This window comes from Clarias gariepinus, chromosome 9, assembly GCF_024256425.1.
Source record: "Clarias gariepinus isolate MV-2021 ecotype Netherlands chromosome 9, CGAR_prim_01v2, whole genome shotgun sequence".
NCBI classification, from domain to species: Eukaryota; Metazoa; Chordata; class Actinopteri; order Siluriformes; family Clariidae; genus Clarias; species Clarias gariepinus.
This window is the reverse complement of record NC_071108.1, coordinates 36894403-36915994: the sequence shown is the minus strand read 5'-3', so window position 1 is coordinate 36915994 and position 21592 is coordinate 36894403. Positions and strand designations below refer to the sequence as shown.

The 21592-nt window shown below is 38.1% G+C and overlaps 2 protein-coding genes across 2 annotated transcripts in view; both read left to right on the top strand.

Moving 5' to 3' along the window:
• The first annotated feature begins 322 nt into the window (after nucleotides 1-322).
• Nucleotides 323-21592, top strand: part of LOC128529953 (NLR family CARD domain-containing protein 3-like) — a 29146-nt gene continuing 7876 nt past the window's right edge. The window contains exons 1-6 of the mRNA XM_053503591.1: nucleotides 323-438; nucleotides 1983-2099; nucleotides 2552-2603; nucleotides 3037-3241; nucleotides 3461-5234; nucleotides 18860-19033. Of these exons, the coding sequence (XP_053359566.1) occupies nucleotides 323-438; nucleotides 1983-2099; nucleotides 2552-2603; nucleotides 3037-3241; nucleotides 3461-5234; nucleotides 18860-19033 (2438 nt within the window). The remainder of the gene's footprint in view (nucleotides 439-1982; nucleotides 2100-2551; nucleotides 2604-3036; nucleotides 3242-3460; nucleotides 5235-18859; nucleotides 19034-21592) is intronic.
• Nucleotides 2511-21592, top strand: part of LOC128529944 (NACHT, LRR and PYD domains-containing protein 12-like) — a 143886-nt gene continuing 124804 nt past the window's right edge. The window contains exon 1 of the mRNA XM_053503581.1: nucleotides 2511-2603. The gene's annotated coding sequence lies outside the window, so the exon portion shown is untranslated. The remainder of the gene's footprint in view (nucleotides 2604-21592) is intronic.

The window sequence follows — 21592 nt, the reverse complement described above, 5'->3', positions numbered from 1 at the left end:
GTTGTTTATACCTTGTTATGTTCATGGTTTCCTGTAAGTACGTGTGTCCTGTATTAATTTGTAGTTCAGTAACAGAATCATAATGTAAATGTAGTCATACAATAGACATTAATGTTCCTTTTTGTCATTTATCACCATTTTTCCACACAGTGTTTATTTCCTTGTTTTGTTTGTGTTATTATTAAACACACACACTCGTGTTTTTTGCTGCTGATTAAACTGAGTGTGTTTGAGGTTCTGTACAACACTAAACTTTTACAATCCACATTACATCATCATCACATTCCCCTAATCTAATCTCTAGTAATATCTGTGCTGTAGAATGATGGAGGGAAACAGATCAGACCCAGCAGAACCCAGCTGTGTGTCCATGAAGAGTGACGCGTCAATGGACCGTCCAATAGCCTTCAGAGACAGAGACAGTTCTACAGATATAAGGTCAGTATCATGGTGTGGTTCATGGCAACGTTACTCACTCAGTGGAACCTGATCTCAGAGAGAGAAGTCGGGTGAAGGTGATGTAGGACATGTGACTCAGAATTAGGTGCAGAAAAGCAGCAGTTAAGATTCTATGATCCGTTATTAGATTGTTAGATGTTAGACTATAATACATAATATAATATTTTATTATATTGGGGAAGCCTGCTCACTTGTCCAGAAGACAATCATTGACATCCTGTACATGAAATTGCTGCAGTAATCACAGATGCACAGGCAGCTATACCATGCTTTCACGATCTCAACCAGGCTTTGTTTTTAACGACCTCACTCTTGCTTAATGCTTTGGATTTTTTTTTAATCTTTGCGTTATCGACTACTGGATTTGTTTAACGGCTACGAATTTGGATCACAGACTCTCTTGTCTTTCTGGCTCTGAACCCTGCTCGCTTTTAACCACGAATGATTTCTTTAAACCAGCCACAACTTCATGCCCTCTCTTCACACACACTGGCTTTCATCGTGAGTACACTCCTCTCTCACTGGCTCTCTGCGCTTCCACCCCGCGGCAAGAATCCCGTGTTAGCTGCCAAACCCATTTGAAACCTCACTTTAACCCAACACAATAAACTGCAAGGAGCTTCCTCTGATCTCTCCTCTACATTTAGATCCATCACAACCTCACAGACTCCAATCGAATATCAGTCTGTGTGTAAGGAATCTATATAATATACGAGTTTCACTTTTTGAAATAAATCAGAATCAGAAAGAGCTTTATTATCAAGTACATTTGCATGTACAAGAAATTTGTTTTAGTGACCAGAAGTTTCCAGAGAGTTTTTGGACAGTGGTTAGCACTGTCGCCTTGCACTTCCAGGGTCAGGGTTTGATTCCCAGCCAGGCTCGATTCCCATCTCTGTGTGCATGGAGTTTGCATGTTCTCCCTGTGCTTGGTGGGTTTCCTTCGGGTACTCCTGCTCCTTCCCACAGTCCAAAAACTTGCAGATTAGGCTAACTGGCATTCTCAAATTGCCCATAGTGGGTGTATGAGTGTGTGTATGTGTGTGTGTTCTCTAAGATGGTTTCACTCATTGTCCAGGGTGTACACCCTGCCCAAAGTCTCCTGTAATAGGCTCCTGAATACAGATGAGTCCATAAGGTAGATTGCCTGGTTCTTGTGCCTGACTGTCCTGATGTTCGGTGCTCTGTAGCGTCAACCAGACGGCAAAAGTTTAAAGAAAAGGTGGCATGAATGTGAGAGGTCCTAAGTGATAATCTGAGCCCTTTTATTTACTTCGGATATATGCAGTTTTTGCAGTTTGGGCAGGGGAGCGCCGATAATTCTTTCAGCAGTCCAAATCCTTTGTAGTCGTCTGGTATCTGATTTTATAACGGAGCCAACATACACGGTTACTGAAGTGCTTAGGTAGAAAATCAGACATCAGAAGATTTAAATAACTGAATTATTTATAAATTACTGAAATAAGTCAACTTTTCGATGATATTCCAATTTATAAAGATGCTCCTGTATTTGTCTGTTTCAGAATGATGGAGGGAAAGAGATCAGACTCAGCAGAACCCAGCTGTGTGTCCATGAAGAGTGACAGGTCAATGGACCGTCCAATATACTTCAGAGACAGAGACAGTTCTCCTAATGTGAGGTCAGTACAGTGAGATGTGTTACAGAAGTGTTCCACCTGATCAAACTCACTCGTCTCTTTATGAAGGCCTTCATCAGCTTTATCAGGTGTTGAAGCAGTAAAACACTAAAGTGTGGAGTGCTGCAGCTCTCAGACTGGCAGTGAGGAAAACTGCTTTAAGACTTCAGTTCAGCCTTAAATGTCTCCCTCTGTGTTCATTAGTGTGTGTGTGTGTGTGTGTGTGTGTGTGTGTCTGCGTGTGTGTGTGGTGCAACTATGAATAATGTTCCAGCCGTGTAAAGGCCTAGAGGAATAGTGCAGGTCAAGGAACATGAACTGGACGTTGAAAAGCTGCTCTGTAGGAAACTTTAAACAGACTTTATAACTGAGTACACTGATAAGACTTAATCACGAGTAAAACACTAAAGAGAGAATCAGGACCGCACGACATCATGTGTTTTATCTGTTCACAGACCACAAAAGAAGAAACCAAACAACGGAAAGGAGCTGGACTCCATATTCAAGGTGTGTGTGTTTGTGTGTGTGTGTGTGTGTATCTTGACTTTGGTTCCTGAATAATATTAATTTAATAATTTAGTATTTAAGTAGATTACATTGTACATTAATGTTTATATCATTATATCATCAGCACTTTGGCATGTTTACACACTCAAACTTATTTTATAACATAAACAGTATAAACCTATTTCCTATGTTGTGGTTTAACTTTTTAATGTTTCTATTTCAGCACCTTATCATTTTTCTACTTAAAGCAGTTTTACACCATAAAATATAAACCATAACTCCAACCTGTCTATTAACAGAGTTGTGCAATCAGACAGAATTTCAGTGTAACTGTGGTAACAGAAAGAGACTTTTCTTCTCTATATAAAATAAAAGTCTCTCTCACTGTGTAAGATTATAATATCTCCAGATGTTCCTGTGTGTTTCTAACCAGGAGCTGAAACGCAAAGTCATCACCCTGATAAAGAACGAGCTGAAGAGGTTTAGGAAGATCCTGAGTCCAGATTACCCAGCATGCACTAAGAGGGAGGTGGAGGATGAGGAGGATCTGCACAGTGTCAGAGAGGGAGCGCTGAAGATCACACTGCATGTCCTGAAGAACATGAACCTCTCAGATCTCGCTAACACACTGCTGAACCGTAAGAGCTCTGAGTCATGGATTATATTTCAGCAATTTAAGTAATTTTTTACAAACTCAAGTATATCCAAAACGTGTATATCAGCAGAAATGAAAGATTTCTAAATTTACTTTTTAAATTTAGTATGAATTATGAATGTTCAGTAGTTTTAAAATAAATATTAACTTTTACATTTTGCTTAGTATTTATGATTAACATGTTTATTCCTTTGTTTATTAGAGTGTATAGTCTCTGTGTATCAACCAAAACTCAAATCCAGTCTGAGAGAGAAGTTTATCAGAATTAATGAAGGAATCTCACAGCATGGAAGCTCAGCTCTTCTGAATGAGATCTACACAGAGCTCTACATCACAGAGGGTTGGAGTGGAGACGTCAATAATGAACATGAGGTGAGACAGATTGAGACAGCATCCAGGACACCAGTAACACAAGAGAAACCCATCAAATGTAATGATCTCTTTAAAGACAATTCCATCAGAAGTGTGCTGACTAAAGGAGTTGCTGGAATTGGAAAAACTGTCTCTGTGCAGAAGTTCATTTTGGACTGGGCTGAAGGAAAAGCAAATCAGGACCTCACCTTCATGTTTACACTTCCCTTTAGAGAGCTGAATCTGATGAGGGAGAAACATCTCAGTCTGATGGACCTTCTTCATCACTTTTTCCCAGAAATTAGAGAATTAAAATTAATAAACTGTGATGTCTACAAAGTCCTGTTCATCTTTGATGGTCTGGATGAGTGTCGACTTCCTCTAAATTTTCAGAAGAATGAGGGAGTGTGTGATGTGACAGAGTCAGCCTCAGTGGATGTGCTGCTGACAAACCTCATCAAGGGGAACCTGCTTCCCTCTGCTCTCCTCTGGATCACCTCTCGACCAGGAGCAGCCCATCAGATCCCTCCTGAGTGTGTAGACCAGGTAACAGAGGTACGAGGGTTCAGTGATTCTCAGAAAGACGAGTACTTCAGGAAGAGGATCAGTGATCAGAGCCTGGCCATTAAAATTATTTCACACATGAAGTCTTCAAGAAGCCTCTACATCATGTGTCACATCCCAGTCTTCTGCTGGATCTCAGCCACTGTTCTAGAGAGAATGTTGGGTGAAGCAGAGAATGGAGAGATCCCCAAGACTCTGATTCAAATGTTTACACACTTCCTGATCTTTCAGATCAAACACAAGGACCAAAAGTACCATCAGAAATGTGACCCTGATCCTCAGCAGACCAGAGAGAGCATCCTGGCTCTGGGAAAACTGGCTTTCAAACAGCTGGAGAAAGGAAACCTGATCTTCTATGAGGAAGACCTGAGAGAGTGTGGCATTGATGTCAGAGAAGTGTCAGTGTACTCAGGAGTGTGTACTCAGATCTTCAGAGAGGAGTTTGGGCTTCACCTGAGGAAGGTCTTCAGCTTTGTACATCTGAGCGTTCAGGAGTTTCTGGCTGCTTTATATGCATTTCTCTCCTTCATCAACAAAAAGATAGCAAGACAACAAACCTCTGATCTGTCTAATCTTTTCTACAATTCAGACATGTCTGATTTCCTCAGGTGTGCAGTGGACAAGGCTGTACAGAGTGAGAATGGACACCTGGACCTGTTCCTCCGCTTCCTCCTGGGTCTCTCACTAGAGTCCAATCAGACTCTCTTAAGAGGTTTAATGCCACAGACAGGAAGCAGCTCTCACAGCAAACAGGAAACAGTCGAGTACATCAAGGAGAAGATCAGGGAGAATCCATCTCCAGAGAAATCCATCAATTTGTTCCACTGTCTGAATGAACTGAATGACCAGACTTTAGTGCAGGAAGTACAGAGTTACCTAAAGGATGAAGATTACTGGTGTCTCAGTGGAGTCAGACTCTCTCCTGCTCAGTGGTCAGCTCTGGTGTTTATGTTACTGACCTCAGATCAGGAGCTGGATGTGTTTCATTTGGGTAAATATGACCCATCAGATGAATGTCTTCTGAATCTGCTGCCGGTGGTCAAAGCCTCCAGAAAAGCTGAGTGAGTATTTTATTATAAATGTATTACTGCATGATTTGTTATTGTAATGTAACACTGAACTGCACTGTGTGGATTAATGTGGGTTAATAGATTATTTAATCATCTTTATACAATCATTTGGTACTTTTACAGGAAACTGTTTGACTTTTTACACTAATACGTTATATCTGTACGTAAACACTCCACCTGGACTCCAGCTGCTCCTGTAAATGTGCTGATGTGCGGTCCTGTCCTCTAATCTGTGTGTGAGAGAAACACACACACACACACACATACACACACACACACACAGCATGACGTCATTAAAGACACACCTGAGTGTGTGTGAGGAATACATTTAAGTTCAGCCATCTTCTTTTTATCACTCAAGTTTACATCACGATATAAAACATTCTTTAAAATCTCCACCAGCAGATTCCCCTCATCCCATAGTACTGAGGGCGGAGCTGTGACTGGGGTTTAGCGGCTAACGCTTAGCAAACAAACATCTGGACAACTTCACCAGCTGGCTTGCCTCGGCTGTCTGGTAATACGAAGTTTACCAATAAGATTTAGGCTTTTATACACTACTGGTCAAAAGTTTGTACACCCCTTCTAACTCCATGGTCGTTCCTGATGTTTATTTCTTTCTACTCTGTAAAACAATAGTGAAGGCGTTATGATTTCCGTGGATTATCCCGTTGTACTGGATTTATCATTACTGGACTCAGTAACTAAACCTCTTGCTCTGATTTTATTCTCCCAGACTGAATTCCTCATACTGGTAGACCGAGCTATCTCTCCCACAACACACGCAAATACACGCAACAATAACCCAACTCTGGACATTTTCTTCCATCCACACACACACACACACACACACACACATCCCTTTCGTTATATTTTGTATATATTGAGTTTTTTTTGGTGCAGCGTTTTGTTTTCTGTTTGTCACTTTATAGACTTTGGGTTTTTGGTAAATTGTCGTTGTTTATCTTTTTTTGTTATGCTAGGCCTACACCACACCGTGAGTTAGATTCTAGACTAGTGATGGGTCGTTCATGAATGATTCGTTCTTTTTAAACAAATCTTTAATGTGACTCAGATGAAGGAGTATCTCGGAGAGTGATTCGTTCATTTTCTACTGGGCGCGCATGCGCAAATCATCGCAAAACCCCCTTAGATTATGTACAGGAAACATAATTGAGCGATAAAAAAAAATAATAATAATTTATTAAACAAAAAATAGAACAAGTTATACATTTATAATAGCATCATGAAGTTGTGTAAACGATCAAAAAACAAGGCACACATTAATTACACAGAAAAATAAGTATCGAAAAAGCACTCAAGGAAATAATAATATAAAATATATATAACAAAGAAAAAATTAATAAATAAGTGAATACAAATAAAAAAGGGTCTCTTTATTCTTCTAATAACCCAAGGTCTCTTATTATTCCAGCTAATTTCTTGGCCCTTTTACCTTTCATATGTTACAATGATGAACATAATCATAATAAATAAAATTCTTTTTAAAGACTGAAAAATAAGGTTTAGTTTTCATACATTTGCTCTTATTAAAGAAAGATTTGCCTTAAATCAGCATTATATTAATGAGACAGTTATTATTCTTATCATTCAGTAGTTTTGCAAATACAATATTTTTTCATTCAAAAGCGGACAGTAATTGTATCCTTGGCTCCAACCAATAAAACATATTTTCCCAAAAGATAGCAGAGTACTCACAAGAAAAGAAAAGGTGATCAGTCGTCTCAATGTCAACTTTACAGAAAGTACGAGCATTTTGTTTAAAATTAAACCGGTGTCTTAAAACTCAGATGATGGATAAATACCATTAAATATTTTAAAATGGGTTTCCTTTGCTTTAGGAGTCACTGGAAAGGCAATATATTGTGTTCGTAATATTTTAACGGTTGGTTTATTATAAGTTTGTAAAATATTGTTATAATATAACGATGTTGGATATATTATAAAATTAAAACAAGAGCGGATGATTTTGTTGGGAAGCGTCGCTTTAAGGTTATTAACATTAAGAAGAAGTGATGGGAGATCACATGATCATCTGAGATGTCAGTAAAGCTGTTTTCTACAAGGTTTATAAAACTTTTTGGAATAGCTTTTAATACACAATCAAATTGTTGACGTTCACCGTGCAAGTTGTATTTTGAGCAGAAACCACTGAATGATAACCAGTTCCCGTCCTCATTCATCAAGTGATGAACTGACCAAACACCTTTTTCAAGCCAATCAAGAATTCACAAAGATTTATATCAAAATAAAACAAATCTATTGTTCCATATTGAGGTTTGGTGTGGAGTGAAGTTATGATTGTATAATAATTTCCAATATAGCAAAACCTAGAGGCTTATTTTTAAATAAATTTATTTGCATTTGTTACAAAATATTTTAGCCATTTAATTTTTAACATACCATTTATACAGGTGAAGTCGAAGGACTGTAATTCCCCATTTTCATAATCTTGTATAAATTGTGCTTTCCTGATATAATGTACACGTTTTTTCCATATGAAGTTGAAATTAATTTAATTGATAGTCTTAATAACTTTATTAGAAATAGAAAGGCAAGATGCAGGATAGATACATCTAGACAGACTTTCCATTTTAGTTAAATAAACTCTATCAAAATAAATAGATAAATCTCTCTGCATCCATACCTCAAGTCTATTCTTGCCCTCATTCCATTTATCCCAGACATTTTGCTTCTCCATCTTGATCTCATCTTTAGAAATGTGCTTGCCTAAATATTTAACATTTGATTTAATTGGGATGTTATATGCAGTTGTAAGATGACATTCGTGTATGGTAATAATTTCACTTTTTTCAATATTAAGTTTTAAGCCCGAAAATTTGGAAAAGTAATCAACTATCTCAATTGCTTTAGGGATCTGATCAATGTTTTTAAAAATAATGTTGTATCGTCAGCTAACTGACTAATCACAATTTCCTGACCAAACACATTCAATTTCTCAATTTTAGAATTTTTGATAAGGAGGGCCAACACCTCGGTAGCCAAAAACAATAGTGAAGGTGAGATGGGGCTGCCTTGTTTAACTCCTCTTTTGATATCAAATCTTGTTGAAGTACCTGTTGGTAGGGCAACTGAGCTATTAGTGTTTGTGTGGAATAGTTTAATAACTTTACAAAAATTGTCGCCAAACCCATATTTTTGCAAACATTGAAAAATAAAGGAGTGTGCTAACATATCAAAGGCTTTATAAAAATCTAAAAATCAAATAACTCCATCGTCCTTAATTTCTTGGTTATACTCTAACAAGTCCAAAACCAGACGTATATTATTTTGTATACAGTGGTGTGAAAAACTATTTGCCCCCTTCCTGATTTCTTATTCTTTTGCATGTTTGTCACACTTAAATGTTTCTGATCATCAAACACATTTAACTATTAGTCAAAGATAACACAAGTAAACACAAAATTCAGTTGTTAAATGATGGTTTTTATTATTTAGGGAGAAAAAAAATCCAAACCTACATGGCCCTGTGTGAAAAAGTAATTGCCCCCTCAACCTAATAACTGGTTGGGCCACACTTAGCAGCAATAACTGCAATCAAGCGTTTGCGATAACTTGCAACGAGTCTTTTACAGCGCTCTGGAGGAATTTTGGCCCACTCATCTTTGCAGAATTGTTGTAATTCAGCTTTATTTCAGGGTTTTCTAGCATGAACCGCCCTTTTAAGGTCATGCCACAACATCTCAATAGGATTCAGGTCAGGACTTTGACTAGGCCACTCCAAAGTCTTCATTTTGTTTTTCTTCAGCCATTCAGAGGTGGATTTGCTGGTGTGTTTTGGGTCATTGTCCTGCTACAGCACCCAAGATCGCTTCAGCTTGAGTTGACGAACAGATGGCCGGACATTCTCCTTCAGGACTTTTTGGTAGACAGTAGAATTCATGGTTCCATCTATCACAGCAAGCCTTCCAGGTCCTAAAGCAGCAAAACAACCCCGGACCATCACACTACCACCACCATATTTTACTGTTGGTATGATGTTCTTTTTCTGAAATGCTGTGTTACTTTTACGCCAGATGTAACGGGACACGAACCTTCCAAAAAGTTCAACTTTTGTCTCGTCGGTCCACAAGTATTTTCCCAAAAGTCTTGGCAATCATTGAGATGTTTTTTTAGCAAATTTGAGACGAGCCTTAATGTTCTTTTTGCTTAAAAGTGGTTTGCGCCATGGAAATCTGCCATGCAGGCCATTTTTGCCCAGTCTCTTTCTTATGGTGGAGTCGTGAACACTGACCTTTATTGAGGCAAGTGAGGCCTGCAGTTCTTTAGATGTTGTCCTGGGGTCTTTTGTGGCCTCTCGGATGAGTTGTCTCTGCGCTCTTGGGGTAATTTTGGTCGGCCGGCCACTCCTGGGAAGGTTCACCACTGTTCCATGTTTTTGCCATTTGTGGATAATGGCTCTCACTGTGGTTCGCTGGAGTCCCAAAGCTTTAGAAATGGCTTTATAACCTTTACCAGACTGATAGATCTCAATTACTTTTGTTTTTATTTGTTCCTGAATTTTTTTGGATCTTGGCATGATGTCTAGCTTTTGAGGTGCTTTTGGTCTACTTCTCTGTGTCAGGTAGCTCCTATTTAGGTGATTTCTTGATTGAAACAGGTGTGGCAGTAATCAGGCCTGGGGGTGACTACAGAAATTGAACTCGAGTGTGATAAACCACAGTTAAGTTATGTTTTAACCTGGGAGGCAATTACTTTTTCACACAGGGCCATGTAGATTTGGAGTTTTTTTTCTCCCTTAAAAACGTAAACCTTCATTTAAAAACTGCATTTTGTGTTCAATTATGTTATCTTTGACTAATAGTTAACGGTTTTTGATGAGCAGAAACATTTAAGTGTGACAAACATGCAAAAGAATAAGAAATCAGGAAGGGGGCAAATAGTTTTTCACACCACTGTAGATCGACCTCTGATAACCCAGTTTGACTCTCCCCAAGAATTTTGGATAAATGTGATTTCAAGCGATTATTATATATATATATATATGAGTCAACAATTTATAGTCATTGTTAATAAAGTTATTGGACGTAAATTGTCTAACAATCTAACATCCTTTCCTGGTTTGGGAATAAGTGTAATTAGCCCTTGTCTCATAGAGTTAGGCAAAGATGAATTTCTAATAAATTCCTGAAAAGCTGCAATAAGAAATTCCCTTAACAAATCCCAAAATTGGTGATAAAAGTTAGATGTAATACCGTCTAGGCCAGGTGATTTATGTAATGACAAACACATAACAGCAGAATCAAGCTCTTCAATTGTTATTCCTGCATCACATGTCAGTTTGAACTGTTCATCTATTTGAGATTTAGAGTCGCTAAGTTTTTCAAAGAGGATCAGGATCTAATATTAACAAGGAAGACGAGTATAAATCTTGATAGAAGCTAGCTATTTTTTTAGCGAATTGAGCGATTCTTTCTCAATAAATCTTCTACTCCGAGTCGTTCGTTCTTTTGTCACATGACTCCCATAGAGGATACGCAGTGTAATAGATTCAAAATAACGAACGACTCAGACTGGAGGATATGAGAGGTGAGCTGCTCATTCTGTTTATTATAATATGTCCTTAGCTGCATTGTAATATTTTATCCCAATATAAACATATTTTTTTGAAAATGCAATATTTTATTTTATTTGTTATCAAAAGAACGAAATGAACTAAATGACAAAAAAAAAGATTCGTTCATTTTGATGAACGGGATTCAAAAAACCGAGTTTCCATCACTATTCTAGACCCTGTTTTAGTGTAACTAAGTTTTCATAACAAAGCTGATCGTTACAAACTCGTTCACTGTAATGTGTGTGTGAGCTGAACTCTGAGCCAGATATTGTGAAGTGTAAATTTGCACAACACTGTTAACACACAGCTTGGAGTTTGTGGTAAACTGGTTTAAACTGATGAGTAAAAAATGCCAAGTTTCTAAAACATAAACCTAAAAAGTTGAATGAGAAAAAGTTAATCCTCTTAGTTTTAAATAGAAGGATTTATATATACATATATAAAATGACTTTGAGAGCATGAACATGTCCTATAATGTATACTGTATGTATAATGTTTCTGTGTTTTTGTTATAAAGTTGTTATAGAAAAGTATATCAAAGTCCATGTTTCAGTGTCTATCAGACCCAGCCCTATCTGTGTATACAGGATAAACACTTTATATTTCTTTACATTTAAACAATTAGGGCTGCACTGTCACATTTCCATTATTAGTGTCAAAATTGCGATTTACGATTGATACGATAAACAAGTGGTATGACTCAATTTGCTTGTTATTAAAGAAAATGCTCACACAGATTACTAATAATGCTGAAATTTGTATTTCTCAACATAATATAGTATGGATACCTTTAAATTTAAATTTAATGCATTTGAAGCTCTCTATAGTAAAATATATAATATTAGTATTAAAACAAAATTGTACTAAATTAAATAACAGTAGCATCTTTACATTACTGAATTAAATGACATTAAATTACCTTTAAAATACATTTAAAAAGTCAAAATTACAAATAAATAAAACAAATACACATTTTTTTTTTAATATTACATATATTAATATATTACATTTTGTTTCAAAACAGGGACATTTAAGCAGGATGTGACATATACTTTGTATATTTCTTTTGAAAAGAAAACTGGATATAGGAGTGTGGTTTCTCAATAAAACTTAAACCTCTATAACTGTTGTTATTTTAAATGACCAACTGGTTCATTAAAATTCTAAAATGACAAACACCCAGTTATTTATTATCAAATCACTCACCATTTTTAATCTAACGATGAAGAAAAGATTAAAGGAAAAAAAAGTGTCCTTTAAACATATACATTTTTAGAGTCATGTGCTAATAATCATGAAAATAATTTGAATGGGACATTTCTAGTGTTCTTTGTGACACACCAATTTTTACACTGTATTTCCATTTATTTTTAAATAAATCTGTTAATATCTGTCCTCTCTAACATACAGTTAAGTAGCTTAGTCCAGTGATGAAACCCCCCCGCTTTGGCGATGTTCGTGCCGTTGTCTGTTGTAACAGCGACCAAACCATCCTCACAGAGGTCCCATGCAGTCAGTGCCTCTCTCAAACCCGCAGCTATGTTCTCTCCCGTGTGATCGTCGGGAAAATACGATGTTTGCAGGCAACAGCTTTTCAATTCAAGCTCATCGTCGACAAAGTGGATGGCAAAGTTGATCGTCCTGCTTGACCAAAGGTCCATAGTGGTTGAAAAGAATTTTAATGCACTTATTTTACGTTGAACCTTGCTACGGCACTTACTGTAAAGCTCAGGTATTGCGACTTGAGAGAAGCATTTTCGTAAGGGAAAACTGGCATCTCTTGTCCTGTGTGCGAATCATTTTCTGAAATCCTCCTTTGCTAACAGTGTATAAGGGCATCATGTCTTTTGCCAAGCAGTGCGTGATGCATTTACTGATTTCTTTATACCTTTGCGACGTCTTTTCATATGGCGTGAGACTTGCAAACACATCTGTAATAACGTGTTGTTCTGTTCTGCTCACACTGGGTTGTGCTTTGTTTTGTTCGGTCTCTTTACTACTCTTGGCTTTTACTGCCATGCATTCATCATACTTTTCTCTGTGTTGCTTTAGGTGCTGCTATAAATTTGTCATGTTGCCACGCGATGTAGCAACTTTAGTTTTCCAAACCTATGACGTTACCTGCCACAATTCTGATCGCGTGGTTGGACATTTTGAGAGCAGACAAAGCACTCTATGCACATGCAGTTTCTCCCCTGCTCGCTCAACGTGTTCTCCGTGCACGCCGTGCAACATTTCTTTTCTGTATGCGCTCGACTCTGCCTGTACACCCGCTCAACTTTGTCCAGTGTTACAAAACTGCCACAAAACCAGCCAATCACAGACATCCACACACTACTTCTGATTGGCTGTTTCTCCTCCAATCAAGTGGCACTACTATCGACCGCTTGACGGAAGCGTTGTAAATAAAGGTTTATAAGCAAAGCGACCGAGTTGTCCGATTTAATTTTAGTCAATGTAATTAGTCTAACAATAAGTTATATAAATAATTTGATAAGTAAATAAAAACACACAATGGACAAATGAAACTGGTATATACTAATACTTATTAAATAAAAAATAAATACTATAATATTTGTTTATAATACTTATAAATAAATACAACTTTATTTACATTGCTTCCCTTATATAATTTCTTTTCATTTGTATATAATTGTATATACTAATATAATTTTAATTTCTTATCATTTTCTTTTGATTTTGTAAAGCTGCTTTGAGACAATGACCATTTTAAAAGCACTTAACAAATTATAGTATGTGCGTTAACCGCGCGCTCAAAATTTTGGCAGGAATATAAGGTCATAGAAACCAAAATATTGTCAAACAGACGTAGCATTTTTTCTGGGCACAAGTTTCCATCTCCACATGGTGCGGAAAGTCACGTGACCACAAGCACATGTGCTACACAAGACTGACTATTTAAAACAAGATATTGCATAAAAAATGGCCATACAGCTGTTAGAATGAAAGTGTGAAGGCAAAAGTAGAAGAGGCCTGTGTGTGTGTGTGTGTGTATGTGTAGAGTTGTGTATGAGGCACGTACACACAGACACAAAGAGCAGGCTGAAACAGAGAGAGAAAATGGATCTTTAACGTCTCTAATGAGTACACACACACATACAGACACAAAATAAAATATGTTTTACACACACACATGGTCACAGTGTTATAGTAAACAGTACACGCGTGCACGGATGTTGATTACACCAGTAAGAGACGAGAACTAAGACCCAGCAGGGGAGACGATTACCCACAATTCCACAGCACAAGAGAGAGAAAAACTGTTGGCTCAGTTGTGATCACAGGACGCTCAGCCTCAAAACAAGAAGCGCATGCGTGATACATGATACTTGGTACTCGTAAACCAAGATTTTTTTTTTTCGTTTTTCAAGTCAATTCGGATTACGAGCATAATTCGTTCCAGAAGCAGCTCGTACTCCAAAACACTCGTAAACCAAATTTAATTTTCCCATAAGAAATAATGGAAACTCAAATTATTCGTTCTACAGTTCAAAAAAAGAAATACATAAAAATAATTAATACAAAATATAAAGTAAAAATGAAACAAATTAACCTGCACTTTAAAAAATAAATCCCGACAGATAAGTGTTTCTAAATGTTTCTATCCACAGGCGCTGTGTGTGTGTGTGTGTGCGCGCGTGTGTGTGTGTGTTAACGGAGAGGGTGTTTTATCAGAAAAATTAGCAAGGAACATCGCAAGTCACACTCGCATGAGCGCAAACTAACAGAATCACTGCTGTAAAGTAAAAAAACAACAAATGAACCTGCACTTTACTTTTGAAAAGAATCGCGAAAGAGTGGAGTTTCTGTGTAAGCAGAGAGTGTGTGTGTACGTCTGTATCGCCTTCTCACACAAACACACACACACACTCTCTGCCTTACACAGAAACTCTGCAAGCACCTAAGACCCAGCAGGCGAGACGATTACCTATAACCACTAAGGGCAGGCTCCTAAAAAAATTAGGGCTGTGGTTGATGTGAGTGACAGCAGATGTGTGTGTGTGCGTGTGTGTGTGTGAACAAATGACAACATGATATCTGTTAAATGAATAGCAGTAAAATGTTGATCTGTATCCAGAGGATGACTGAAAGGCTGTAGCAGCTGGTTCCTCTACAGACGTGTGTAATGATGTCATGCAGTGATGATCACATGACCGTCCTTCACTTTTACTGTACATGTGGAACAGAAACAAATGTTTCATTTAAGTTTAAAGCTTTGCTTAAAGCCGTGTGTGTGTGTGTGTGTGTGTGTGTGTGTGTATATATATATATATATATATATATATATATATATATATATATACAGTGGTGTGAAAAACTATTTGCCCCCTTCCTGATTTCTTATTCTTTTGCATGTTTGTCACACAAAATGTTTCTGATCATCAAACACATTTAACTATTAGTCAAAGATAACAAGTAAACACAAAATGCAGTTTTTAAATGATGGTTTTTATTATTTAGGGAGAAAAAAAATCCAAACCTACATGGCCCTGTGTGAAAAAGTAATTGCCCCCCGAACCTAATAACTGGTTGGGCCACCCTTAGCAGCAATAACTGCAATCAAGTGTTTGCGATAACTTGCAACGAGTCTTTTACAGCGCTCTGGAGGAATTTTGGCCCACTCATCTTTGCAGAATTGTTGTAATTCAGCTTTATTTGAGGGTTTTCTAGCATGAACCGCCTTTTTAAGGTCATGCCACAACATCTCAATAGGATTCAGGTCAGGACTTTGACTAGGCCACTCCAAAGTCTTCATTTTGTTTTTCTTCAGCCAGTCAGAGGTGGATTTGCTGGTGTGTTTTGGGTCATTGTCCTGCTGCAGCACCCAAGATCGCTTCAGCTTGAGTTGAGGAACAGATGGCCGGACATTCTCCTTCAGGATTTTTTGGTAGACAGTAGAATTCATGGTTCCATCTATCACAGCAAGCCTCCCAGGTCCTGAAGCAGCAAAACAACCCCAGACCATCACACTACCACCACCATATTTAACTGTTGGTATGATGTTCTTTTTCTGAAATGCTGTGTTACTTTTACGCCAGATGTAACGGGACACGCACCTTCCAAAAAGTTCAACTTTTGTCTCGTCGGTCCACAAGGTATTTTCCCCAAAGTCTTTGCAATCATTGAGATGTTTTTTTATTTTTTTTTTTATATTTTATTTATGACAGATTTTTAAACCATTTTTTTAAAATACAAAAAACAGAACCCCACAAACTGTATATATATAAAAATAAAATAAAAAACCCAAACAAAACAAACAAGCAAAAAAACAACAACAACATATACCAAAACATGCACCAGATACAGTGAAAGATACACACCTAAAACAAAACCACAGACTTAAACAAAATATTAAACATGGAGTGAAATAAACAAATAACATAAATTTCAACTCTTAAAGAGATAAGTGAGGAAGGAGCCCCAAATTTTTTCAAATTTTTTATAAGCGTCAATCTTAGAGAATCTAATCTTTTCAAGCTTGAGAGCAGCAACCATTTCAACCAACCATTTATGAAAAGTGGGTGGTAAAGCGGACTTCCAATGCATCAAAATCACCCTTTTAGCAACCACCATACCAAACATAAGAGACAATTGCTGAAAATGTGTCAAACCTAATATATGGTTAGAACATCCAAACAAAGCTAATTCAAGATCTGGACTGATATCTTCTCCAGGGACATTTGAAAACCACTGAAAAATATTCTTCCAAAACTCAGAAATCTCAGGACAGAACCAAAAAGTATGAGCATGCGTCCCATCAGAACTCCTACATCTATCACATAATGGGGAAACTGAAGGGTAAATTTTATTGAGTTTAGATTTAGTATAATGTAACCTATGCAGCACTTTAAACTGTATAAGTTGTAATCTTGCATTAATAGAGCAGGAATGAATTCGTTTCAGTCCCTCCTCCCAAATCTCCTTTGAAATATTGAGTCCAGTATCACTTTCCCAAGCTACTTTAAGGTGATCCGAAGACACTGCAAAATGGGAGACAAACAAAGAAACAAACTGTGTCACTAAATGTTTGGCCATGGGAGATTGCCCCAAAAAATTATACAAATCATGGTCTTGCGGTAGCTTCTGAAACTCAATAAAATATTTTTTTATAAAATGACGCACCTGTAGATATCGAAAAAATTGTGACTGGGAAAGATCAAAAAGTTTATATAAGTGATCAAAAGAGGCAAATTTTCCATCTATATAAAAGTCCTTAACTGTGGCGAGTCCTTTGCCTCTCCACAGTAAGAATACCTTGTCCGACTTGCCAGGCAAAAAATTATTATTATCGCAAATAGGCAGGTGTACTGAGGGACATGTAATATTCAAAGCAGTCTTAATTTGATTCAGAATTCTAATGGAGTTGAGCACAACAAAGTTTTTACATTGTGACTTTTTTAAAGACACAGTTTTAGAAAAAAGAATAGTGGCTAAAGAGCTACCAACAACTGACCGAGCCTCCATATACAACCACTTGGGTAGCGAGTCTATCAAACTGTCAGCAGTTTGATCACTCATCTGCCAAAACATCATAGCCCTGGCATTAGTGGCCCAGTAATAATGGCGGAACACTGGTAGCGCTAGACCACCTAACTCTTTCGGCTTATGCAAATGGGCCTTAGAAATTCTATGTGCTTTGTATCCCCAGATAAATGGAAAAATGACAGAATCTAATTGTTTAAAAAAAGAATGTGGCAGATACACAGGCAAATTCTGAAAGAGATAAACAAAGCGAGGCAGAGAGACCATTTTAATGGCGTTAACCCGACCGATCAAAGATAGCGGAAGAGCCCTCCATTTATCAATGGATAGTTTTAACTTATTAATAGCTTCTGTGAAATTTAAACTAAAAATATGTTTACAGTGTTTAGGAATGATTAACCCCAGATAAGTAAAGTGATCCTCTGAAATTCTAAAAGGTAATGACCTCAGGAACTGAGCATCCAGCCCCTCACCCAAAGGCATGGATACACTTTTCTCCCAATTGACAGAATAACCTGAGAAAGAGCCAAAAACCCCAAGTGATTCCATTAAAAATGGCAAGGAAGAAGAAGGATCATCTAAATATAAAAGTAAATCATCCGCATATAAAGACACCTTAACCTCAGAATGACCACATGTAATACCCCGTATCTCGGAATGATTACGAAGGTGTATTTGAGATGTTTTTTAGCAAAATTGAGACGAGCCTTAATGTTCTTTTTGCTTAAAAGTGGTTTGCGCCTTGGAAATCTGCCATGCAGGCCGTTTTTGCCCAGTCTCTTTCTTATGGTGGAGTCGTGAACACTGACCTTAATTGAGACGAGTGAGGCCTGCAGTTCTTTAGATGTTGTCCTGGGGTCTTTTGTGGCCTCTCGGATGAGTTGTCTCTGTGCTCTTGGGGTAATTTTGGTCGTCCGGCCACTCCTGGGAAGGTTCACCACTGTTCCATGTTTTTGCCATTTGTGGATAATGGCTCTCACTGTGGTTCGCTGGAGTCCCAAAGCTTTAGAAATGGCTTTATAACCTTTACCAGACTGATAGATCTCAATTACTTTTGTTCTCATTTGTTCCTGAATTTCTTTGGATCTTGGCATGATGTCTAGCTTTTGGTCTACTTCTCTGTGTCAGGTAGCTCCTATTTAAGTGATTTCTTGATTGAAACAGGTGTGGCAGTAATCAGGCCTGGGGGTGACTACAGAAATTGAACTCAGGTGTGATAAACCACAGTTAAGTTATTTTTTAACAAGGGGGGCAATCACTTTTTCACACAGGGCCATGTAGGTTTGGATTTTTTTTCTCCCTAAATAATAAAAACCATCATTTAAAAACTGCATTTTTTGTTTACTTGTGTTATCTTTGACTAATAGTTAAATGTGTTTGATGATCAGAAACATTCTGTGTGACAAACATGCAAAAGAATAAGAAATCAGGAAGGGGGAAAATAGTTTTTCACACCACTGTATATATATATATATGAGATCAGTCTTCTCATATTTCATCATTTCTCTTCCAGTCTGTGGAGGTGTAACCTGACAGATGAAAGCTGTAGAGTTCTGTCCTCAGTTCTCAGCTCAAACTCCTCCAGACTGAGAGAACTGAACCTGGGTTTCAATAACCTGCAGAATTCAGGAGTGAAGCTGCTCTCTGCTGGACTGGAGAATCCACACTGTACACTGGAGATACTGAGGTACACACACACACACATAAATACTTTTATTTGGATCTGAAGGACATTACAAAGGAAACAAGATCCAAATACTCTGGGAAGAGTCTTTGACATGGTGACAGATCTACAATTCATGGCTCACATACTTGTACAAGTCTTCATATTTGCATGCTCCCTATAATGGCTGAAACTGAGCAGAATTTTGCAAGCCTTTTTGCCTTCTTATTTTGTAAACCCCCTAACTGCATCCTGCTAATCACACTCTTATGGACATGACCCAAACTTCCAAATACCAGAATTATTAATCTACAGTTATATCCAAGTCGGAGGATAAGATCTACCAGTGGTTAATATTTCAATAGTTTAAAATAATAGCAAATATTCATATACAGATCAAAACAGCAGCCCACCTCAACAATACATACAGATTTCATAACCTCATTAACAATTACAATGTCAGGAGTATTTGGAATGTTTGTAAAGTACTCACTGTTAGAAATGTTACGATGAAACCAGTTAATTTGTACAGTGCTATGCATGTTACTAGCATGTCCACTGATTACCTTTTGCAAGTCCTTTGCAACCAGATCAACCAAACGGTCATGTCTGGCCACATAGAGTCCTTTATAATTGTAGCATCCGTTTAGTATATGAGCAACCGTTTCATTTTCCTGCTGAGTTGGATGTAATATACAATAAGGTTCATGCTTTGATGGATACCATATTGCCAAATTGTACTTTGTTGGTAGACACTGTAATCTTGCTTTAATCAAGAATATCAAAATGTCATCTGAAATTGAGGGATTAAACAGAACAGAATGAGACACTGAATGGTCAGCAAATTAAAGTAATGCAAGTTTTCATTGTAATCTGAGACCCGTCCAGTGCTGTCCGTTTTGGATCCGTCTAAGATGAAGAATTGAGGCTCTTGCGTGTGTATCTGTAACTGGTGAGGGGTACAGTCTTTATTGAGGATCGCCAGGGTGGAAACCAGTGGATCGGTGATTATGCTGTCATTAAGAGCAACTATTTCTCCATCGGGTCCCAGCCAGGACAGCTGTATTCCTACAGTGGTTAATCAATCGGAATGTAGGTCCTACCGTCGCCGCGCTCGGCGGTACCGTTTGGCTTTGTGCGTTTGCTGGCTTTTACCGTTGAGTGGCGCTATATAACTACAGACTGACGCCTCATGCCTTAGTTCATTCTCTGCTGGATTAATGAGACACGGAGTTTTAGAACTGCACGTAGTAGCGGATAAAATCAAGTAAAACATTGTAGTTAAACAAATTTATAATCACAGAACTAAAATGACGATACAAATGTAGAATTTAAATTAAATTAAATCTTATTAGGATCAAATTTAAACAAAATAAATGTTAACACAGTGAGCCTTTAAATTTTATCACGTGTAATTAGAAAAGACGCGTGTAGGGTTTTGTGTCGTCTTATATCTTGTGTTCTTTAAATTTATAGTAGATTTATTAACTAAAATAAATGACCATAAAATTATAACATTGTCAGGACGTTCTACTGCGTCAGCTGATGTTGGTCATTCAGCCCCGCTTGTGTTTGTGCGTTATTATAAGAATGAAATGCAGTAGACTGTTATGATCTGTAACGGATTAGACCCATGTTGCACGGGCGGCACCATAAAGCACGGACACGAGGCGAGGTCTTACGGGAAAAGGGTAATTTATTTAGGTAAAATGGGGAAGGAAAGTGTTGAAGGAGGGAGAAAGGAAAGAATGGGATAAAGGTTGTGCATGTGCAGTTCCGGGGGCTGTGCCACACTGGCATGCGGGCACACAGCTGACGATAAGTGTTGGTGCGCAGAGTGGCAGAACTGAGCACGCGGAGGCAGCGCTCCTGCACGCTCCCTCGTTACGGCGCTTCTCCCGCTGTCGATGGCCGGCGCGAGTTCTCGCTGACGCAAAAACCTAACCACACTTTTCCTCTTCGGCAGCGGGGCTGCGAGGGCGGGCACGGTGCGGGAGTGTAGATGCCGCGGGAGCTCGCGCAGCTCTTTCTCGCGCTGTCCTCAGCGCGGAGATCAAAGGGCGGAATTCTAGTGTCCTTGTTTAAAGCGCCTGGGCTGCGTCACATCGCCCCACTGACATGCTTCTTTCATATTCTCCATTACATCACGTACTTCCCAGACCTCAGACAAACCTCCGCGCCTTGCTTTTATAATGCGGAGCAAGCCCGAGATCATATTAACGTTAATTATCGCCAGCCGGCACAAATAGGCGGCTGCGTCCCTTTGCCGCCTATTCAGGGAGCCTACGGAGTGAGGGAGTAGTTATAGTAGATTTGGGCATACACCCATCACACGTGCACGCCGTGGCAGATCATCATAATTGTCCTAAACTTGTATTTCATAAGGTTTTCCGAGCGGTGGTACAGCGCAACGGGGGTCATTATTTACTATTAAACATTAAACGAATTTACAAAACTTAATGCGTGCGATTAAGCGCTGATTCTACATTCTACGTAGGAAAGTAAAGAAGAGGATCCTGATGCTCAACATTCCGGAGACCAAACCCCATTTAAATTAAATTAACAAATATTGCATGTAAATAA